The following is a 19,024-nucleotide window of genomic DNA, read 5'->3' as shown; positions in this document are numbered from 1 at the left end:
GCCCCACGGAGCTGCTTAATTAACTGATTGAGCAAGTGACCTAATGCACGCTGTACACTGGGATCTCTGGCTTCACCACTTCCTTCAGCAGGCTATGGCATGGCAAAGTAACCAACAGCACACCAGGAAGGAGGTGGAGCCTAAAATTATGTCTAATTTACATAATATATGCATGCAAATAAGAGAAATTAGAGGTGAAATTTGCATGATTTCTCCTCCCTGCACAGCCCTCTCCTCCATACTCCTCCATCCTGATTATTTTTCATAGCTGCCCCTTTCCACTACTGAGACCCACCAGACATGGATAGACATTTACTACCCCCTCAAAATAATAATCTCTGCTTTTATTCCCATACGTTATCCTATCAAAATGTAGCCATCAAGATTTACTGGGGCAGTGAGGAGCCTGGAAACTTACAAGCACATGTATATTTCAGTGGGGGCAGAGACAAGGGACTTCAAATTTCGAAGGGGTCCCTGGGATCTGCCACTGAGGCAGCCCGTCCCAAAGACATGGGCGTGAATCACCGATTTTTCAGTTTGCTGACAATTCCAAAACAATCGTAAAAAAAATCAATTTGGGTTAAAAAAAAAAACAAACAATTTTTTTCAAAACTTTGTGCCAATTCAAAAGCTGAAAAATGTCATTTCGGGCTGAAGGAAACGTTTCGATTTGGAATTTTTTTTAATGTGTTGGATTTCCGTTCCTTTTATGGTCAAAACAAGGCTGAGAGGAAAAAAATTGTTCTGACTGAAAAACTGAGAGGTTTTGTGTCAAAATGACACATTTCAAATTTTGTTCAGCTTTTTTACATTTCATTTTAGGGTTTTTTCCCAACCAAAACAGCTTGACAAAAAAATGTTCTGGGGTTACTGAAGCTGCATTTTTCGCCGGAAATACGTTTTTGGTAGAAAGTTTTTTGCCCACCACTAGTTTCAAGACAAGGCGAGGTTCTCCGCTGGGCACAGAACTGCTGTGTCATGGGAATCACACCCAGATTGTTATGTCTCTCCTGGCTGGATACACAACAGATAGACCTCGACCGATCTTCTCTGATACGGTGGCACTCGGTTGCTGGGCTACACGTGAAAGTTATTCCAGATGCAGAGATGGTGTGAATTTAAAGTGGATTGACTATTCCCGATTATTTCCATCCACACTCTGCATCCGGAGTAAGGATACCTTGTTCCGGTTTAGTTTAATCCACTTCCAAAGTGGATCAAGCTAATTCAGAGCAAGGCCCTTTGCGATGGAGGGGAAGACCTGGAGAGTCAGGAATGAGGAAAAGAAAGTTGATTGGCTGGATGGGTTGTCAATCGCCCAGAGAAACTAGGGCGGGGCTACCTTCCCTGCAAAGGATTCTGGGTAGGGAATCCCTCTATAAAACTCCCTGGCTTCTGGCTGGGAGTCAGAGCTGCAGGAAGAAAAGTATCTGGGAAGGACCTCTGAATAAATCTTAGTATTATTTTTTTTAAAGCTCTGTGAGTTGGGTCTTGCTACTTCACCGGACAGCCTTCTTCCTGCCCTCTGTCCCCCCTCCCCCTTCATAGTCTGCAATGAAACTTTCCACACGCGGCGTTTGCCCTTTCGGATCCCGCTCTGTGGCATGTGGAGGCTGAGAGCATCCCGTGGCAAAGGGACGGGCCAGGAAACCCACGGGGGGTTGGAAAACGGAAGCAGGAAGTCCCCTGCCTTAATTCAGTGCTGAGACTCCTTTCAAGGAAGGAGAATCTAATAAGCGGGGACTCAATCTCCCCCCCCACACACACACACCCTAGGTCCCAGCATGCACTACAACCTAGCACCACAAGTCCTTTGGCTGGGACGTGAGTGGGATTTATTCTCCACGGCTCCCATGTTGTCTGCATTTCTGCCATCACCCCCCGGGGGGCAGGAGTGGCTCGGCCACCCCTTTGAGTTCTTGGAACATGCAGCCCCCTTGCTGGTGGATTTGAAACAGTCCAGGGGGAGTCAGTCCTTATCTGCGATGCGGTGCATTATGAGGGTATGGTTTACTGAGTGCTGGAGGCGAAGAGCCTGGGCTATACAGACCCATAGTGTCTGGTCTGGTCGGGTCCAAGCAGGGAGGTGCAGTACTGCACTATATGGACCGGTGACCTGAGCTGGATTGGGCCTAGGGCTCTGGTCTGATCCAGACAGGGAGGTAAGAGACTGCACTGTATGGAACACTGAGCTGATCCAAGCAGGGAGGTGCAGTACTGGACTATATGGACCAGTGATCTGAGCTGGTCCATGCAGGAAGGTGCAGTACTGGACTATATGGACCAGTGATCTGAGCTGGTCCATGCAGGAAGGGAGGTGCAATACTGGACTATATGGACCTCTGATCTGATCTGGCCCAAGCAGGGAGGTTCACTGCTGCACTTATAGGGACCGGTGATCTGAGCTGGGCCATACAGGAAGGGAGGTGCAATACTGGACTGTATGGACCGGTGGTCTGGTCTGGTCCAAGCAGGGAGGTGCAGTTCTGCACTATATGGACTGATGGGCTGGTCCATACGGCAAGAGATGAGGATGCCACAGTAGAAGGCCCAGTGCTCTGATCTCCCAGGGGAGGGCTCCAGCTGCTGGCTGTTTGGGAATTTTCCCCGCTGGGATAGGTACAACGTCGCTTCTGCTCTCTTTGGACACCCAGCGCTTCCCTGCTCCCTCGGAGAGGCCAGCCGAGCGCAGCACCCCCGTCAGTGCTGGGAGAGCATGGCTGGCAGGACGGCGAAGGTGAAGAAGCTGCTCTCGGCTGGTGCCGACTTGGGCGTCTCGAGGGATTTGGCCAGCCACGGGGCTCTCGGGTCGGTGTCGTGGGTGCTCTCCTGGGCCGTGTGCACGTGTGGCGCCCGCTGGTGCAAGGAATACTCCGCCACAAGCACCCTGGCCCGTGCCGCCTGCTCATGGCTCTCCAACAGCGTCTCAATGTGGTTCAGGAGGGCTGAGAAGAACTCCGGGACACCTTCGTAACCTGCGGAGGCCACCGAAGAGTCATCCAGGCTGTACCAGGGCGTCCCAGAGCCCCTTACAAACACTGCATGTTAAACAGCTGCCCTGACCCGCCCCAGAGGTGGCTGCATCTTGGTGCTGGGTGAGGGATTCCTGTATAAACAGCTGCCCCGCCCCAGAGGTGGCTGCATCTTGGTGCTGGGTGAGGGATCCCTGTATAAACAGCTGCCCCGCCCCGCCCCAGAGGTGGCTGCACTTCAATGCTGAGTAAGAGATCTCTGCAGCAAGAGCGGCCGCACCCTGCCCGTTTCTGCTCCCTGCAGCGCAGCGCCCCCTAGTGCTACACCCGGGCATAGGGGCCAGCACTGACTGTGAGGGGAAAAGCGCCCCCTGCTGAGCCCCTGTTCCTCCCCCAGGCTCTCACCTGGGAAGGCGTTGACGTCTATGGCCACGCACCGCCCCGTCTGCTTCTCCATGATCAGATCCACCCCAAAGAGAGAGAGCCCCAGGGCGGAGCGCAGGCCCCGCACGGCTCGGCAGACGACGCCGTCGGAGGGCAGGGGGGGCTCCAGCGTAGCTTCATCCAGCTGGCAAAAGAGCAGAGAGCACCGTGGGCTTGGGGGGGGGGTCGCTGGAAGGGACGCCCGGCGCGGTGTCTCTGGGAACGAAGCCGAGGGAGTGAGGCTAATAGCTCTGGGAGACGGACAAACCCCCCCCGCTAGGACAGAACTCGGGGGGGGGAAGCAACCTCTATTGAGCGCCCTGCAGCACAGCGCCCCCTAGCGCCGCACTGGGGCATGAGGGACAGCGCCCCCTAGTGAGCCCCTCCCCCCACTCCCTGAGGGACAGCGCCCCCTAGCGCCGCACTGGGGCATGAGGGACAGTGCCCCCTAGTGAGCCCCTCCCCCCACTCCCTGAGGGACAGCGCCCCCTAGCCCCGCACTGGGGCATGGGGGACAGCGCCCCCTAGTGAGCCCCTCCCCCAACTCCCTGAGGCACAGCGGCCCCTAGCGCCACACTGGGGCATGGGGGACAGCGCCCCCTAGTCAGCCCCTCCCCCCACTCCCTGAAGCACAGCACCCTCTAGCCCCGCACTGGGCCATGGGGGACAGCGCCCCCTAGTGAGCCCCTCCCCCCACTCCCTGAGGCACAGCGCCCCCTAGCCCCGCACTGGGGCATGGGGGACAGAGCCCCCTAGTGAGCCCCTCCCCCCGCTCCCTGAGGCACAGCGCCCCCTAGTGAGCCCCCCCACACTCCCTGAGGGACAGCGCCCCCTAGCCCCGCACTGGGGCATGAGGGACAGCACCCCCTAGTGAGCCCCTCCCACCACTCCCTGAGAGACAGCGCCCCCTCCGCTCAGAGCCACTCCTCTCAGACTCTGGCACCGCGCCCCATCCTGCGGCCTCCCCGCGCCCGTGCTCACCTCGGTCAGGCGGGAGCAGGACTCCGGCTTGGAGACGCTGTGGCTGTTGAAGAAGATGCTTTTCCTGGCTGTAAGGAACAGAGCGAGGTCACGAGCCCGGCTCACCTGGGCTCAGGCAGCGTGCGCCCGGGAGATTCTCCGGCACGGGGCTCCAGAGAGACTCTGGGCTCATTGGTCACCAGCTTAGAGCCATGCAGTCTGCCCCCGCTGGGGATCTGGCCCCATTGACCCCAGTGGGGCAACGGATGGTTGACCCTGGCTGGGGATCTGGGCTTATCTGAGGGACGAGGGCACGTGACGCTTTTTCACCCCAGGTTGCCCGGCTTGACTCCAGCTCAGTACAGAGCAAACCTGAGGGTCATCCGTGCAATGAGCTTGTTGGGCCTCCGCCCTGTTTCTCCAGTAGGGCAGGAACCCGTGGCACCGAACCGCCCCCCCAGGACTGGCGCTAACTGCTCCCCCCGCCCGCCCCAGGCAGCCTCAGCAGGGAGACCAAGGGCTGGAAGGACCACAGAGTCTCAGTTCCAGCCCCCACAGGAGGAGATGGCCCAGGTGCCACCTCTCCCCCTTCCACACACACACCTGATTCCCCCCGCGGGAAGTTCTTCAGGGACGGCCGGCGCACCACAAAGTGGGAGGAGCCTACCACGAAGACCTTGAAGAGGACGGCGTCGTGGTTGACGAAGCTCTGTAGCAAACAGGGGGCGCTCACCTCCCCCAGCCCCTCCTCGTTGAAGATCAGCGCCATCTATGGGGGTGGGCGGGGAGAGCGGAGAAGAGCAGGGTAATGGACGGAGGGGCTTCCATAGGGTGTGGACGGGTCTATAGGGGGCCTCTCTTGAGAGATGGGGAAAGGGGAGGGGCTTCCTTAGCCCCACCCCCTACCAGCATCCCGCTAGCCCTGGTTCCATGGCAACTTGCCAGCAGCCAATTGCAGCTGGAGCCAGAGGTGTGGCCTGTGAGTGGGGTGCAGCTCCCAGCATGCAATGCTCTCTGTTGGGCCGACTCGTTGCATTGGGGAGTTCCATGCAATGCCCTATACTGAGCCGCTGTTCGGCCCCACAGCATGCTGGGAGGCATGGTCTCGTCCAGACACACCTCGGTGGCTGCATAACGAGGACTAGGAGGGTCAGAGAATGGGTGGCAGGGAGGGAAGGGCTCAGAAATACAGTCCTGGTGCCTCATGGGAATTGTAGTTCAGGTGCCTCATACCTCAATATGAGCTTCCTAGCTGGACTACATTTCCCATGATGCACCAAGCTTTCCCCTCCTGAGCCACAGCAGTGCATCATGGGAGATGCAGTCCGCCTGGGCAGCTAGCCCGTAGGACAGAATGGAGGCATAAAACGGCTGAACTACAGCTCCCATGATGCACTGTGGGGGCTGAGGAAGAGGAGAATACCTTGGTGCATCATGGGAGATTGAATTCAGTGCCTAGTGTATGAAGAAATAAAGGTCTCAGACTACAACTCCCACCAAGTACCCCAGCAACATTTCCAAATAGAAATGTTTGGGTGTTTGGCCAAATTTGGGAGGGGTGGGTGGGTTCTGTGTTCTTTTTTTTCCAAGGAAAAGTCGGATTTTGCCGGTGGGCAGCAGCCGCTTTCTGTGTAGTCAAAAATCTGATTTTTCCAGTAAAAACTAAAGGCAAAAACTTCCCAGCGACCCCACTGCTGACCCCGTCCTGATCTCTGGCATTGCCTCTTGGTGTGTTGAGAGGGCACTTGCCCCTCCTTTCTGACCCTCCCACCCCAAAGTCTCCTAGTGCTTTTATACCAACCCCCCAAAACCTGTCAGCAGAGGGATTTGAACCCACAACCTCTCACGCGGCCACCCAGGCCTCCGTGGCTTGAGCTAAAAAAATAATTCTGTTAGTGAGCCACGGTAGTAGGCTGTTATCCTCTGGAGGAGGAGCTATAGCCGACCCCTTACGAGCAGGTTCTGGGACACGATGCTACTGACCTCGTGGGAGCTGGGTCCGTGAGCCACCCGGGTTTTGCAAACTGAAGGAGGAAGAGGAGGAGTCGGTGGAGAGTGAGGTGACTTAGCCCCGCCCCCTCGTTGCACCCCAGATTCTGACTCATCCAACAAGAGCCAATAGGTCTCCTGGACCTGGAACTTTCTATCCCAAATCCCTCCCTTCTGAGCCGTTGGGGGTGTGACCAAAGCCGAGCCCCCCCAGCACGTCCCCCAATCAGAGGCTGGAGGGCTGCAGCAGCTCCCACCTCCTCCCCCAGGGGGCTGTGCCCTGTCCACGCCCCCTCCAGCCCTGCCCCATCTCCGCTCTGGCTCAGAAGAGCACCTGCCCTGTAGCCCCCTTTGCCCCACAGCCAATAAGGCCCCGAGTCGGCACTTTATTTGGCCAGCGTTCCCTTAGGTGGGAATGTAACAACCAGCCCCACCCAGGCGCCCAGCAGGATTCGAACCCGGGTCCCCCTTGAGCACGAGCTGCTACTACTTGCGCCAAAGGAGCAACTCCACAGGCCAGCAGCAGCAGCAGGCTGTTATCCGCCCCCGCTGCAGCCCACGCTGTGCCCACGGCTCAGCATTGCAGGGCGAGCCGGGGAGCACCGAGGCCTGGAAACTCATTGCACTGGTGGGATTGCAAGACCAGCATGGTGGGATGCACAGGTGCCAGGGCATGTGCGGGGAGGGGAAGTATTTTGATTGGCTTCAGGTGCTCTGGTTCATCAGCAGCACCTATCGCCATGAGGCTGGTTCTCCTCCCCCTCCCCCCAGGTGTAATGGCCCCACGGATTAAGGAGGTGCTGGGCTCACTCACTTAAGGGGAAGGTGAGGCCCTGCTCCCGGATCCGCACCGCCGCCTCGCTCCCGGTCCCGCTGTTCAGCTCCACGTAGGGCGGGGAGAAGATGCAGCTGTCTGCAGAGCAGGGTGGGCAGAAATAAGGGGGGAGCAGGTGGTTTGCATAGGTGTGAGCTGTCCCCCCTCCCCGCCCCGCTGTGAGGCTCCACCACCCATCCCTCGCCCATGTGCACGGCGCTGCCTCCGCCCCCACGCCCGGCCTCCAACACACACAGACCCAGACGCATGCCCCACCCCACTCAGCTCCTGCCTTCCCGCCTTCCTTGCTTTCTTAGCTGTTCACAGAACTGGGTCTCTCTCCCCCCCATGTTGGGATTGAACCCCTAACTCCCACACATGGCTGCTGCCTGAGCCAAAAGCCAAGCCCTTAGCCACACCTGCAGCAGGTGCTCTATGGGGCCCAGCCCCCGTTAGCGGGCCGTGAGTCACCGCATTCACACTGGCCACCTCCTCTCTAACCTTGCCCTGCAGGGAATACGGTTCAGAGCAGAGAATGCTGGATTCTGAAGGCCTACGCTAATGCTTTGATCACCGGGCCAGCCTTCCTCTCTGGTCCGACAGCGTCGCCCTCTGGGGTGGGATTCAAATGAGGGGACTGCTTCAGTCAGCTCTGGGGGAAGATCGCAACTGGATACTGGCCACCCGGGCTTTACCAGGAGACCCCAGAATCGCACACCTTGATCCTGAAGTTCCCGGAGGAGGCGACAGGATTCGAAGCGGTCGAGGAGCAGCCGTACAGCTGGAAATGGGTCAAGGAGGATGATGCTGGAATAGGTTTCCACATAGGTCTGAAGAACGAAAGCAAATGTGTAATTAGTCCTGGGGGCGGGGGAGGTTTAAAGCCGCAAAGCCCATTAGTGGGTTTGTGTTGATCACCTCGCTGCAAACGATGCACCTGAGGTGCTGTCTAGACTCAGACGCATCCGAGTGCTTCGTTACGCATTCTGGGTAGTGGAATCCAAAAGTCACTTCCTGTACTAAGGAGCGCTATAACCAGAGCTACCACTAGTGGGAGACAAAGACACCACGTGCGCCTAAGCAGGGGACACGCGAGTATCTGTCAAGAGGTTAGTTCCCCTCCATATTTGGCACCGCTGCTGGAATCCTGTGTCCAGTCCTGGTGTCCACAATTCAAAAAGGCTGTTGATAAATTGGAGAAGGGTCAGAGAAGAGCTGGGGGAATAAGGACTGTCTTATAGGGAGAGTCTCAAAGAGCTCCATCTATTTCGCTTAGCAAAGAGAAGATGGCTTGATCCAACTCTGTAAGGACCTACGTGGGGAACAGAAATTTGATCACGGGCTTTCCAGTCTAGCAGAGGAAGATCTAACAAAATCCAATGGCTGGAAGTTGAAGCTGGAAAAATTCAAACTGGAAATAAGCCGTCCATTTTTAACAGGGTAATTAGCCATTGGAAGAACTTACCAGTGGTTGTGGTGGATTCTCCCCGGCTGGCCGTTTGCTGAATCAAGAGGGGATTTTTTTCTTTTCTTTAAAGATCTGCTCCCGTTCAAGCAGGAATTATTGCAGGGAAGGTGGGGATGGCCTTGTCGATCCTAGTGGAATCTACTAACCTGCCCCCAGTCCTTACCTGGAAGTCGCGGATGAGCTGGTGAGACTGGCTGTCGTAGCCGGACTCGAGGATCAGGTCGGAGAGTTTGTGGATGATGACGTCAAAGGGGCCCTGCTCACAGAGGGGTTTGGCCAAGTCAATCTGGGACGGGAGGAGAAGCGGAGATTAAAAACCCTTCTTTGCTGGGAGCCAGAGCTAGGCCGGGGACCCGTCCCACGAGAATATTCAAGATCTCCCAACATTTCCCAGCCCTCATCAGGACGAATCCAAGACCTTAGGAACTGTTTGGCCAAAAAAAAAACCCAGAGGAAGAGAGCACCAGGGGGTCACCACGCTTCCCCGGGCTGGGAGACACCCCTGCTCTGGAAAAGACACTTAGGATAAGAAGTGGTGAGATTTCATTCCAAAGGCTGTATTTCCCTCTTCTGTTCTTTCATTATAACCAGCTGTCAGTTATCTTGCGGAGTCCACCTTCTCCAGTGAGACACCGAGGGGCCTTATTTTAGATCTTAACTCCTTTATAAAGGCCAAGCAAAGTGGCCTACGAGAGCTCGAAAAGACTTGCTTTAAGCCATTGCTTTTCCTATTCGAACCTTGTCCCTGGTGGGCCACCCTTGTCAAAGAGAAGTAGCCCCACTCCTCAAATTGCCCAGAAGACAAGCGCACCCTTGGAAGGGTGACGAATGTGTTAGGTACTAAAGGATTAATAAATGGTTGGTTGGTTATGAATAAGCAGGGGTCCTGATTTGAGAAAGGCTGTTCAAGTTAGAATCTGATCTGAAAAGAAAAGTGTTAAACGAGTAAGTTAACACTCCCTGGACTCAACACCAAGGGGGTAGCTGTTGGGTCCAATTATAGATCAGCAAACCTGCTTCGGTAGATTTCAGCATTAAGAGTTAACTGACACTCAGGCAAATTCACGTGTGCATAATTTGGTCTTCCCCATCCTAGTGGAGGATTCTGATCTTGAGGCTATTAGCTCTTCTCGGGGGGGGGGGATGTCTCAATCTTTCCTGTCCCCAACTCCAGCAGGCCAAGCAGCCCCTGTGACGGCTGGAAGGTGAAGCTAGATGAATTCAGATGGGATCGAAAGTGAGCGTTTTTAACGGGGAGGGTCGCGAATCTTTGGAACGATTGGCTGGGCGTCCCGGCAGGTTCTCGGTCGCTGGCAATTTGTAAATCAAGCTGGGACGGGCTTTTTTTTAAAAGAAAGATCTGCTGAAGTTCAAACGGGGATTAGGGCGTGTGGGATGCAGGTCAGAAGAGTGACAGCGGTGCCTTCAGGCCCGCGAATGCCAGGTGCGTGCCCCTATTTGCTGGGCTGTTTGCCACGCTAGTGACATTCTTGCTGACTCTTGTTTTGAGGGAAATTCCAGGCCTGAGGCCCCCTTCCCCCGGAGACGTTTCGGTTTGGACAACTCAGCATTTTTTGGCGAGAAAACTGCCACTGAAAACGTTCCGCCCCGCTCTTCCGACAGCGGCCTTTGACTTTCCACCCCGCTGTGCCTTACTCCTTTGGTCCCACCAGCCACGGCACCGCTAGGAACCCGGTTGTCTCCAGTGAACACGGACATTCTAGTACCTGCTGAGCAAAGTAATGCTACAGCGTAGCGGGCAAAGCAAGCAGTGCGTCCCTCCCCAGAAGTGGATACAGTTTAGTGGAGGGAAGTGATTTATAATCAGCTGCCTTGCCCCGGCCCAGAGGTGGATGCCTTCAGTGGCAGGGCGGGGGATCCTAAATTGATCTGATCCTTCACGCGATCTGAACATTGTGATGATTCATCACCCGAGGGAGAGAGGGGAATGACCACACACCAGCGAACAAAGCATCAGTCTCTTTCACGCCCACCGGAGTTAACGCCTTATTGGCTCCGCGCCATATTGGTCATTCTCCGCTGGTGCCACCCAGAAACGGCTCTAGTTTTATCTCTGTGGACTTTGCCAGCTGCTGTCAGTTTAAACCAGTTCTTATTGACAGACGGGGCCGATCCCAGCGCAGGCAAACAAAGACGGGCACTTAAACCCTCAGCCCCTCTGCAGAGGGAGGCGATGGGTTCTGGCATGTGCCCATCACCCTGGTATCCAGGCGGCTGGGTCATTGACCTATGCTCCCGCCCCCGCTTGATTTTTATCCCCGGTCCTCCAGCCAGCTCCGCGTTGCTCTGAGCAGGGCCAAGAAGACCCAGGGTGTGGGGGGGGGGGGGCAGTGCTGACCCCAATGCGGCGCTAGGGGGCGCTATAGGGAGCAGAGCTCAGAAGGGGGCGCACTCCCCTCTGAGTCCCAGCATGGTGCATGAAGACCGCAGTAATTCCCCTATAGATATCCATACCCCTAGCACCGCGGTTCCCAGACTTTTGAGGGTCATGCCCCCCCTTACCCCATCTGCACACACACCCGCTGCAACTAGGGCCAGGAGCGGGGCTGTAGCTTGGGGGGGAAGGGGGAGATGCGGACAGGGATTAAGGGGGCCAAGCTGGGGGCTGGCGCAGAGCCATGCCGAGGCTGGGTTGGGAGCCGGGGCTGGGGGCAGGACCAGAGCAGAGCTGGGGGCAGGGAGGGGCAGGGAGGGGCTGGGTGGTGCCCCCTCCTGGGTCAGCCCCATCCTGCCCTGTGGCACCACCCTCTCCTTGGCACTGGGAACAGCACTGACTCATCCGGGAGTCACCCACGCCCCTCCCTATAACATCAGGGTGTGCCAAGATCTCCCAGTCAGCCAGGCCAGACCCTGCTTAGCCTGCTGGCACGTGGCCAAACGTTCCCAGTAGCAAACCTCAGGGGTGGCAGCTTCCCGTATAAGACCCGCTCCTCCAGCATCCCCCGCCCCCCTCCCCTGCACACCTCTGCTCCCAGGCGACCCACGGCTCGCACTCACCTCTATGACTTCATAGCCTCGTTTCCTGGGCAAACAAAATGAAGAAAAACTGAGTCAGGGGTTTGCACCAAAGCATCCTGCTGAGAGAGGCAGCGTGGCCCAGTGGTTAGCCTACAACACTGGGGTCTAGGGGCCACGGGATCAACCCCCCCCCCTTTGCCACAGACTCCCTGTGCAGACTTGAGCCAATCACTTCTAATCGCTCCCTGCCTCAGTTTCCCCACCTGTGAAACGGGGATAATAATCTTGTCCTTGCCTACTTAGATCTAGAGGTGAATGTGACATTCTTTTCTCCCAAGGGGTGTCGTACTGAAAGGTCCTAATGCCTTTGACCCAAAGCCAACCATAGGCCTCGCTGGGCTGAGTTCCTTGCTTCAGGCTCAATGGGAGGAGCAATGAAGCCGTTCTCTAGGCTCGAGAAGGCTGCAGACACCGGGGGCTTACCGCCCAAAGCACGGCAGGTCAGAGCTAAGCCACGCCCAGTGTGGCGTTTTCCCTGGGCTGCAGGCTGTGGGATATCTGCCAATGGAGGCCGCAGAGGGACGCTGTTTCTTGCGCACAGAGAGGCAGACGTGGGCATTTCGGTGCAAGGAAGCTGCCCGCTGCTGTTTTGACTGTGCTCACGAGACCAGGACTGTGCGTACGTTGCTTGTCAATAAACAGGGCTGCGCCAAAGAACACACCTGCTTTGTAGCACCAATTTCTCCTCCTAACGGAAGCAACTTTGCAAAGGCCGGGAACAGCGGCAAAACGGCGTAACTTTAAACTGGCGCGAACCCCTGTGTGGAGACCTATTTTTGTTTAAACCCGTCTTCTTTCATGTCAGCTTAAATCGGAACAGGTGGAAGCTAAACCGAACCTATGCGGTTCTTAAACAGAAGCCGGGGCTTTCGCACTGGGGTTTGGGCTGCTCTCCTTAGAGCAGCTATGAAGCCGATTTAAGGTAACCCTTTCCCATGAGGACAAGGCCCACACGCTCTGGGGCAAGGTTTTGGTGGGCGTCTGCAAGGAATTTGGAATAAAACTGTCCTCATTCGAGTTGGTTGGGCTATCAAACTAGGAAACTTTTATGCTGACATCAATGGCCAAACAGACTTGCATGCAATTGACAAAAGGTGTGAGTTACAACTGATTTTGTTATTTCAGTGCAAGTTTGTATGTAGTATTTGTCTGTGCAGCGCCTGGCGCATCGGGACCCTGATCTCGGTCGGAGTCTGGGCAGCGCCCGGCAGGGGGGGCGCCCTGATCTCAGTCGGGGTCTGGGCAGTGCCCTGATGTCTTCTGTGACATCTAGGCAGTGTCTTGCTACAAATAATAAAGAAGGACTTTCATTCCTTCTCTGTGCAAACGTCACAAGTCGATGCCCAAGAACCTGCTGAGACAGTGAGGGAGAACAGGGGAGGGAGAAAGGAGAGGAGGGAAAGCCAGAGATAAGGGAGGTGGAGAGATAAGATAAGGAGCAAGGGAGGGAGAAAGCAGATCTATTATGTGGGCCTTTAGTGTGCCAACCCTGAGAGGCTTTGATCAATACACACAAGGGGGGGTGCCCCTTAGGGTGAATGATTCTGTGATTCATGCTGTGAGCATGGGATCACGCACGTCGCTCCGTGCCTCGGTTTCCCCATCTGTAAAATGGGGTTGATAATCCTCCCTTTGCCTATTTAGATAGTGAGTGCTTTGGGGCGGGGATTACGTCTCACTTGGTGGCTGGGCAATGCCCGGCCTGACGGGGCCCTGATCTCTCATAGACTCATAGACTTTAAGGTCAGAAGGGACCAGTACGATCATCTAGTCTGACCTCCCGCATGATGCAGGCCACAAAGCCGTCCTAACCCTTTCCCTTGACTCTGCTGTTGAAGTCCCCAAATCCTGTGGTTTAGAGACTTCAAGTAGCAGAGAATCCTCCAGCTAGCGACCCCCGCCCCATGCTGCGGAGGAAGGCGAAAAACCTCCAGGGCCTCTGTCAATCCACCCTGGAGGAAAATTCCTTCTCGACCCCAAACATGGCGATCAGTAGAGCCCCGAGCATGCGGGCAAGACTCACCAGCCTGACCCTCATTGGCCATTATACTATTTACCAGCGATGGCACGCTGTTCCTTTGACTAAAATCATGTTATCCCATTAAACCATTCCCTCCATAAACTTATCTAGCTTAATCTTAAAACCAGACAGGTCCGTCGCCCCCACCGTTTCCCTCGGAAGGCTGTTCCAGAACTTCACCCCTCTGACGGTCAGAAACCTTCGTCTAATTTCAAGCCTAAACTTCCCCACGGCCAGTTTATATCCATTCGTTCTCGTATCCACATTAGTACTGAGCTGAAATAATTCCTCTCCCTCCCTGGTATTTATCCCTCTGATATATTTAAAGAGAGCAATCATATCCCCCCTCAGCCTTCGTTTGGTCAGGCTAAACAACCCGAGCTCCTCGAGTCTCCTTTCATACGACAGGTTTTCCATTCCTCTGATCATCCTAGTGGCCCTTCTCTGTACCTGTTCTCGGCCGGGGTCTGGGCAGCGTCCGGCACGACGGGGCCTTGATCTTGGCCAGGGTCTGGGCAGCTCCCGGCGCGACGGGGCCCTGATCTCGGTCGGGGTCTGGGCAGCACCTGGCACGACAGGGCCCTGTTCTCGGTTGGCGTCTCTGCAGCGCCCAGCACAACGGGGCCCTGATCTCAGTTGGCGTCTGTGCAGCGCCTGGCATGACGGGGCCCTGATCTCAGTCGGGGTCTGGGCAGCGCCTGGCGTGACGGGGCCCTGTTCTCGGTCGGGGTCTGGGCAGCGCCCGGCGTGACGGGGCCCTGACCTAGGCCGGGATCTGGGCAGCGCCCGGCGCAATGGGGCCCTGATCTTGGCAGGGGTCTGGGCAGCGCCCGGCGCGATGGGGCCCTAATCTTGGCTGGGGTCTGGGCAGCGCCCGGCACAACGGGGCCCTGATCTTGGTCGGGGTCTGGGCAGCGCCCGGCGCGATGGGGCCCTGATCTCGGTCGGGGTCTGGGCAGCGCCCGATGCAATGGGGCCCTGATCTCGGTCGGGGTCTGGGCAGCGCCTAGCACGACGGGGCCCTGATCTCGGTTGGCGTCTGGGCAGCGCCCGGCACAATCTCATTTGGTGCCTCTAGACTTTGCTGCAAGTCACAGAATGAATAAGGCTCCTGAAGCGCTTTACAAACCATGGTCCTGATCCGATGTCCATGGAAAGGGATCCCAGCGGCTCTGGTTCAGACCCACCCACCCCGACATCAGCCGAGGGCAGCTCGTTTCCCCTAACCAAGGCCGTCCCGGGGCGGGGGAGGGGGAAGCTGGCTCTTTAAAAGGGCGTGGCTCCAGGTAGCCTGCCTCCCAGGTGAAGGGAATGAGCCCAGGAGTGGAGGGGAAGGTGTTGCATAAGGTGGGAGGGGACCTGCTGGGGGAATATAAGGGCAGCCTCCTGGGTGGGGGTTGAGGTTCTTAGATCTCTGGGGCAGGGCTTGGAGTTGGGGGTGCTTGTGTGCTGTGGATGGACAGAGAGAGTTGTGTTGTTTTGAGCTGTCTGTTAATACATCACAGTAGCTGGGAAAACAGCCCCCTCCCCTGGGGAATCTGATTAACTGGGGAAGGAAGGGTAATGGAGGCCTTAGTGGGGTCCCGAGGCCAGACAACAGCCTGCCCCTTTGAGGGCCCCCCCCCAAAAAACATTTGTCACAACTGGCCAGAAAGTCCCTTTGCTTCCTAGAGTATACGAACCAGAGGCAGTGTGGCCTAGTGGATGGAGTACTGGCCTGGACGGCAGGAGCCCTGGGTATGCCTGGCTCTGTGACTAGGAGCAAGTCCCTTCCTGCCCCTCCCCCCTTCCTGTGCCTTAGTTTCCCCCAGCTGCAAAATGAGGATGATAATACTAACTTCCTTGGTAATTTGCCTTGAGATGGCAGGGGTGGCTGGGACTCGGAGCAGCGGGCGCTGGCCAGTTCCAGATTTCCGCCTCAGTGAGGCAAAGGACCGTCTGATGTTGCAAAAACACACGCCCGGAGCGGGCCTGAACCAACAGGGAGCAGCTCAACCCCGCGGGGCCCGGCGGTGTTAGGTGAGAGCCTCTGGGCCCGGAGCCCGCATCCTCTGTTGTGCAAAACAGACCTGGGGCTAATTTCATTCTGGCAGCTGGAATGGGGGCAGGAGGTGAAAACACAAAGAAAAGTCAGAGTGAAATTCACCCCTGTGCTGGGAGCCTAAATCCATCCCAGGACTCCTGGGTTCTTTCCCCAGCTCTGCGTGGGAAGTGAGATCTACGTAGGGCAGGGAGCTGGGAGGCGTCATGCAGTTTTATGAGGCGCGTGTTATCAAAGTGGCCAGGACTCCTGGGTTCTTTCCCCAGCTGCCAGTAGGGAGTGTGATCTATGGGTTAGAGCGGGGGGCTGGCAGTCAGGACTCCTGGGTTCTATTCCCAGCTCTGGGAGGGAAGGGGAGTCTAGTGATAAGAGCAGAGAGAGGCTGGTAGTCAGGACTCCTGGGTTCTCTCTCCAGTTTAGGAGGGGGACTGTGGTCTAGTGGCTAGAATCAAGATTCCTGGGTCTTATCCCCAGCTCTGCTAGTGACTTGCTGTGTCCCCTAGGGGGGGCAAAGGGGCCCTTGCCGCTCCGTGCCTCAGTTTCCACATCTGTAAAATGGGCCCTTGCTGCTCCGTGCCTCAGTTTCCCCATCTGTAAAATGGGGATAACGATACTAACCCAGCTCAGAGACCTTCGGATGGAAGGCGCTACGTAAGCACCAAGTATTGTATGTGATCTTAGCAACTGAGCTTCCATCTGCTCTGTGTTGCTATTACAGATCCCTGTGGGGCGTAGTTATTGACTAGAGATTTACCCTTGGCCCCTCAGCCAACATGTCCAATCTTCTCCGCCCAGCTAATACAGTAATTAATGCTTAGCTCCTAGGGGTCAATGGAAGCAGGAGGATGTGGGCGCTAGTTCCCTTATAAAGGTCTGGGGATTGTTACTCTCAGCCATGTGCGGTGCTCCCCTCCAGAGGTGGCTGCATTTCGATGGTGCCATGCGTATGCTGCTTGGGGGCTCATTTGGGACAAAATGCAACCGGGGGGTGAGGTTAAAATTTACGGAGCCGGTACAGACCCTGTAACTAGCATGGCTTGGGGAGGCAGCGGCCGGGGTACTAACCTCAGATGTGGGAAACTTGGTTTCAAGTTCCCTGCTTGGCCCAAATCCTCAAATGCATGGAGACTGCGTGAGTAGGACTGGAAGGGAGGAGTATCAGTACCTTTGAGGATCTGGGCCTTAGCCGTTCTGTGCCTCAGTTTCCCCAGCGATACAGTGGGCATAACAGTCCTGCCTCCCAGGTATAAATACATGAAAGAGGGTGTGGCGCTCAGACCCCGCAGCGATAGGGGGGTCAGTTCACCCCACAGCTAGAGGAAAGCTTGAGATGCAGAGCGAGAGGTTCTGAAGCAGAAAGCCAGTCAGATCGGTAGCTGGTGCAGCAGTTTTCACCAGTCCCTTGTGCACGCCCTGGGCTACCCGCCCCTCTTTTTTGCCCTGCTCCCAAGGATCTCCCAAGGCGCTGAGCACCAGAGACTCTGTCCCTTACCTGCAGAGATCCTCAAAGCCCTGGAAATTCAGTTTCTTTTTCTTCTTGTCGTTCAGGCAGTAGCCGATGCGTTTCCCTTTCCTCCAGCTTGGCATCTTTTTGCATCCGTCTCTTTATTGAGAAAATAAATAAACCAAGCCCCACACCTCTCGGTGTGGAAATCTCCCTCTGTGTGAAATGTGAAAATATTGTCTCCGCTGTCTCCGGGCCTCTGCCCTCTTCGATCCGAAAGCGCCGGCCCCTCCCCGAGTGGCAAAGTCCTTTGCGAGCAGGAACTGGGCAGGGTGCACGCAAGGTGGCAAATTCTATCTTCCTCCGATCAGCTGATGTGCCGTAAATATCGATCCCTGTTGCTTAATAACTCGCGGCCGGCAGCCTGTTACCTGAGCCTGGGCTGGGGCTGATTGTCAGCCGTGATAAACGCCGTGAAATGCACGCTGAGCACCAGACCTCTGGCCTGTGATGCCATCGGGTTGGTTACACCCCGTCCAATTTAGTGCCTTGCAAATGCTGAAGCAGAGATTTCTGCTGAGCCTCCCCCAGAAAGCATCCCTCAGACTTGGGCCACCAACCACCTGATCCCTGGTACGTGCAGAAAATAGGGGTCTCCCCCTTTCTGTGCGTCAGCCTGGCCAGTGCTCGGATCATATTGCACCAGCAGCCCGGGGAAGAAACCTAATGATTGATTCCCCTCCACGCACAGGTAGAAATTTGAGCAAAAGGATATGCGTGGGAGCGCCAATCTCTTCTGCATTTAGAGGCAGGAAGATCAAAGGCTGCTTAGATTGGTGCAGGGGAAAATCTCAAAGCCCAGCTCACCTCCCCAGGGGCTGAATGTGTGAAAATCTCTCCCCTCCCAGGGCTGTCTGCTGCTCCATGTCAGAATCAGACTGGTTCACAGCTCCGCTCTCTGGCTTGCCGGGGTCTCCAGGGATAAAGTCCTGCCTGAGGTTCTAGTCCTGGTTCCGCTAGTGGCTAGTTGGGTGACCTTGGCCAAGGCATGTTCCTGCTTTGTGCCTCAGTTTCCCCCTCTAAAAGCAGGAGGGGCTTTGGGATCTACTGTGGAAACAGAGGTTGGACAATTATAATCAATCTCATTACTTTCCCTACCCTCCCAGGTCTCCCCACCCCCCAAATTCTGTGATGCCTGAATTTGACAAGAACCCTCCCACACTCCACCCACACCTTCCCAGTGGGGTTGGGGGTATGACCCACAGTGCCTTCTCCTCTTGGCCGGAGCTGGCTGTCCAGTAGAGATCCCCCCTCAGCCTGCAGATTGGCAGGCCTGCCTCTAAGCTCAAGATGCGGTTGCACCTGGCTAACGTTGCTCGTCGTCTGGCTGAGTGTCACAGGCCCCTCTGCAGGGAGAGAGGCCTTCGCCTTGGATTCGCCATTATTAAATTTGTAAAATCCCCCACACACCCCAGGGTTAGAACTCCTCCTGCTGCTCCAAGACCCCAAGCAGCTGTGGCTTGAACTGAAAGGGGGATCTCCCCATTAGCTCTCTAAGGGGCTATGACACATGGAGGTGCAGTTCTGCGCTCAGACAGCAGAGGGCAGAGGTGCATGCCCCGTCCATTGCCCCGCCTGGCTCCTTGCAGCCAGGGATCACTTTATCAACATCCTGCTGTGTCTTTAAAGCTGCCAGGGGCTCCCTTTGCGCCGCACAGAACAGCTCTGGCCCCCCCCTCTGCCCCGTTATCTCGCCGCCCCCACTGCATCTCCAGCCCGATATTTCCCCGCGTCTGTGCGGCCAGTCCGGACGCGGACACGCAGCCTCAGGTCTAATGCTGAGTTGAGGTT

General features: G+C 56.3%; 1 protein-coding gene across 1 annotated transcript; it reads right to left on the bottom strand.

Annotated features, from left to right (window-relative positions):
- Positions 1-1,633: 1,633 nt before the first annotated feature.
- LOC117888741 (inositol-tetrakisphosphate 1-kinase-like) lies at positions 1,634-17,368 on the bottom strand. The gene is made up of 10 exons (XM_034792412.1): positions 17,222-17,368; positions 11,648-11,672; positions 8,793-8,915; positions 7,880-7,991; positions 7,162-7,260; positions 6,342-6,382; positions 4,962-5,127; positions 4,380-4,447; positions 3,381-3,543; positions 1,634-2,978 (listed from the first exon to the last, which is right to left on the bottom strand). The coding sequence occupies exons 1-10, from the start codon at positions 17,314-17,316 to the stop codon at positions 2,704-2,706; spliced, it is 1,167 nt and encodes a 388-aa protein (XP_034648303.1). The 5' UTR covers positions 17,317-17,368; the 3' UTR covers positions 1,634-2,703.
- Between the last annotated feature and the right edge of the window lie 1,656 nt (positions 17,369-19,024).

The sequence above is a fragment of the Trachemys scripta genome, chromosome 16 (genome assembly GCF_013100865.1).
Source record: "Trachemys scripta elegans isolate TJP31775 chromosome 16, CAS_Tse_1.0, whole genome shotgun sequence".
Taxonomy (NCBI): Eukaryota; Metazoa; Chordata; order Testudines; family Emydidae; genus Trachemys; species Trachemys scripta.
The sequence above is the reverse complement of the archived record's forward strand: the minus strand, read 5'-3'. Positions and strand labels throughout refer to the sequence as shown.

Excerpts from the sequence above, each read along its gene's own strand:
- LOC117888741 (XM_034792412.1), bottom strand. The coding sequence starts at position 17,316 with ATGCCAAGCTGGAGGAAAGGGAAACGCATCGGCTACTGCCTGAACGAC. Across the intron at positions 6,383-7,161 it reads GGGCCTCACCTTCCCCTTAA|TTTGCAAAACCCGGGTGGCT; the intron begins GTGAGTGAGCCC and ends TTCCTCCTTCAG. Across the intron at positions 3,544-4,379 it reads CCTGCTCCCGCCTGACCGAG|CTGGATGAAGCTACGCTGGA; the intron begins GTGAGCACGGGC and ends CTCTTTTGCCAG.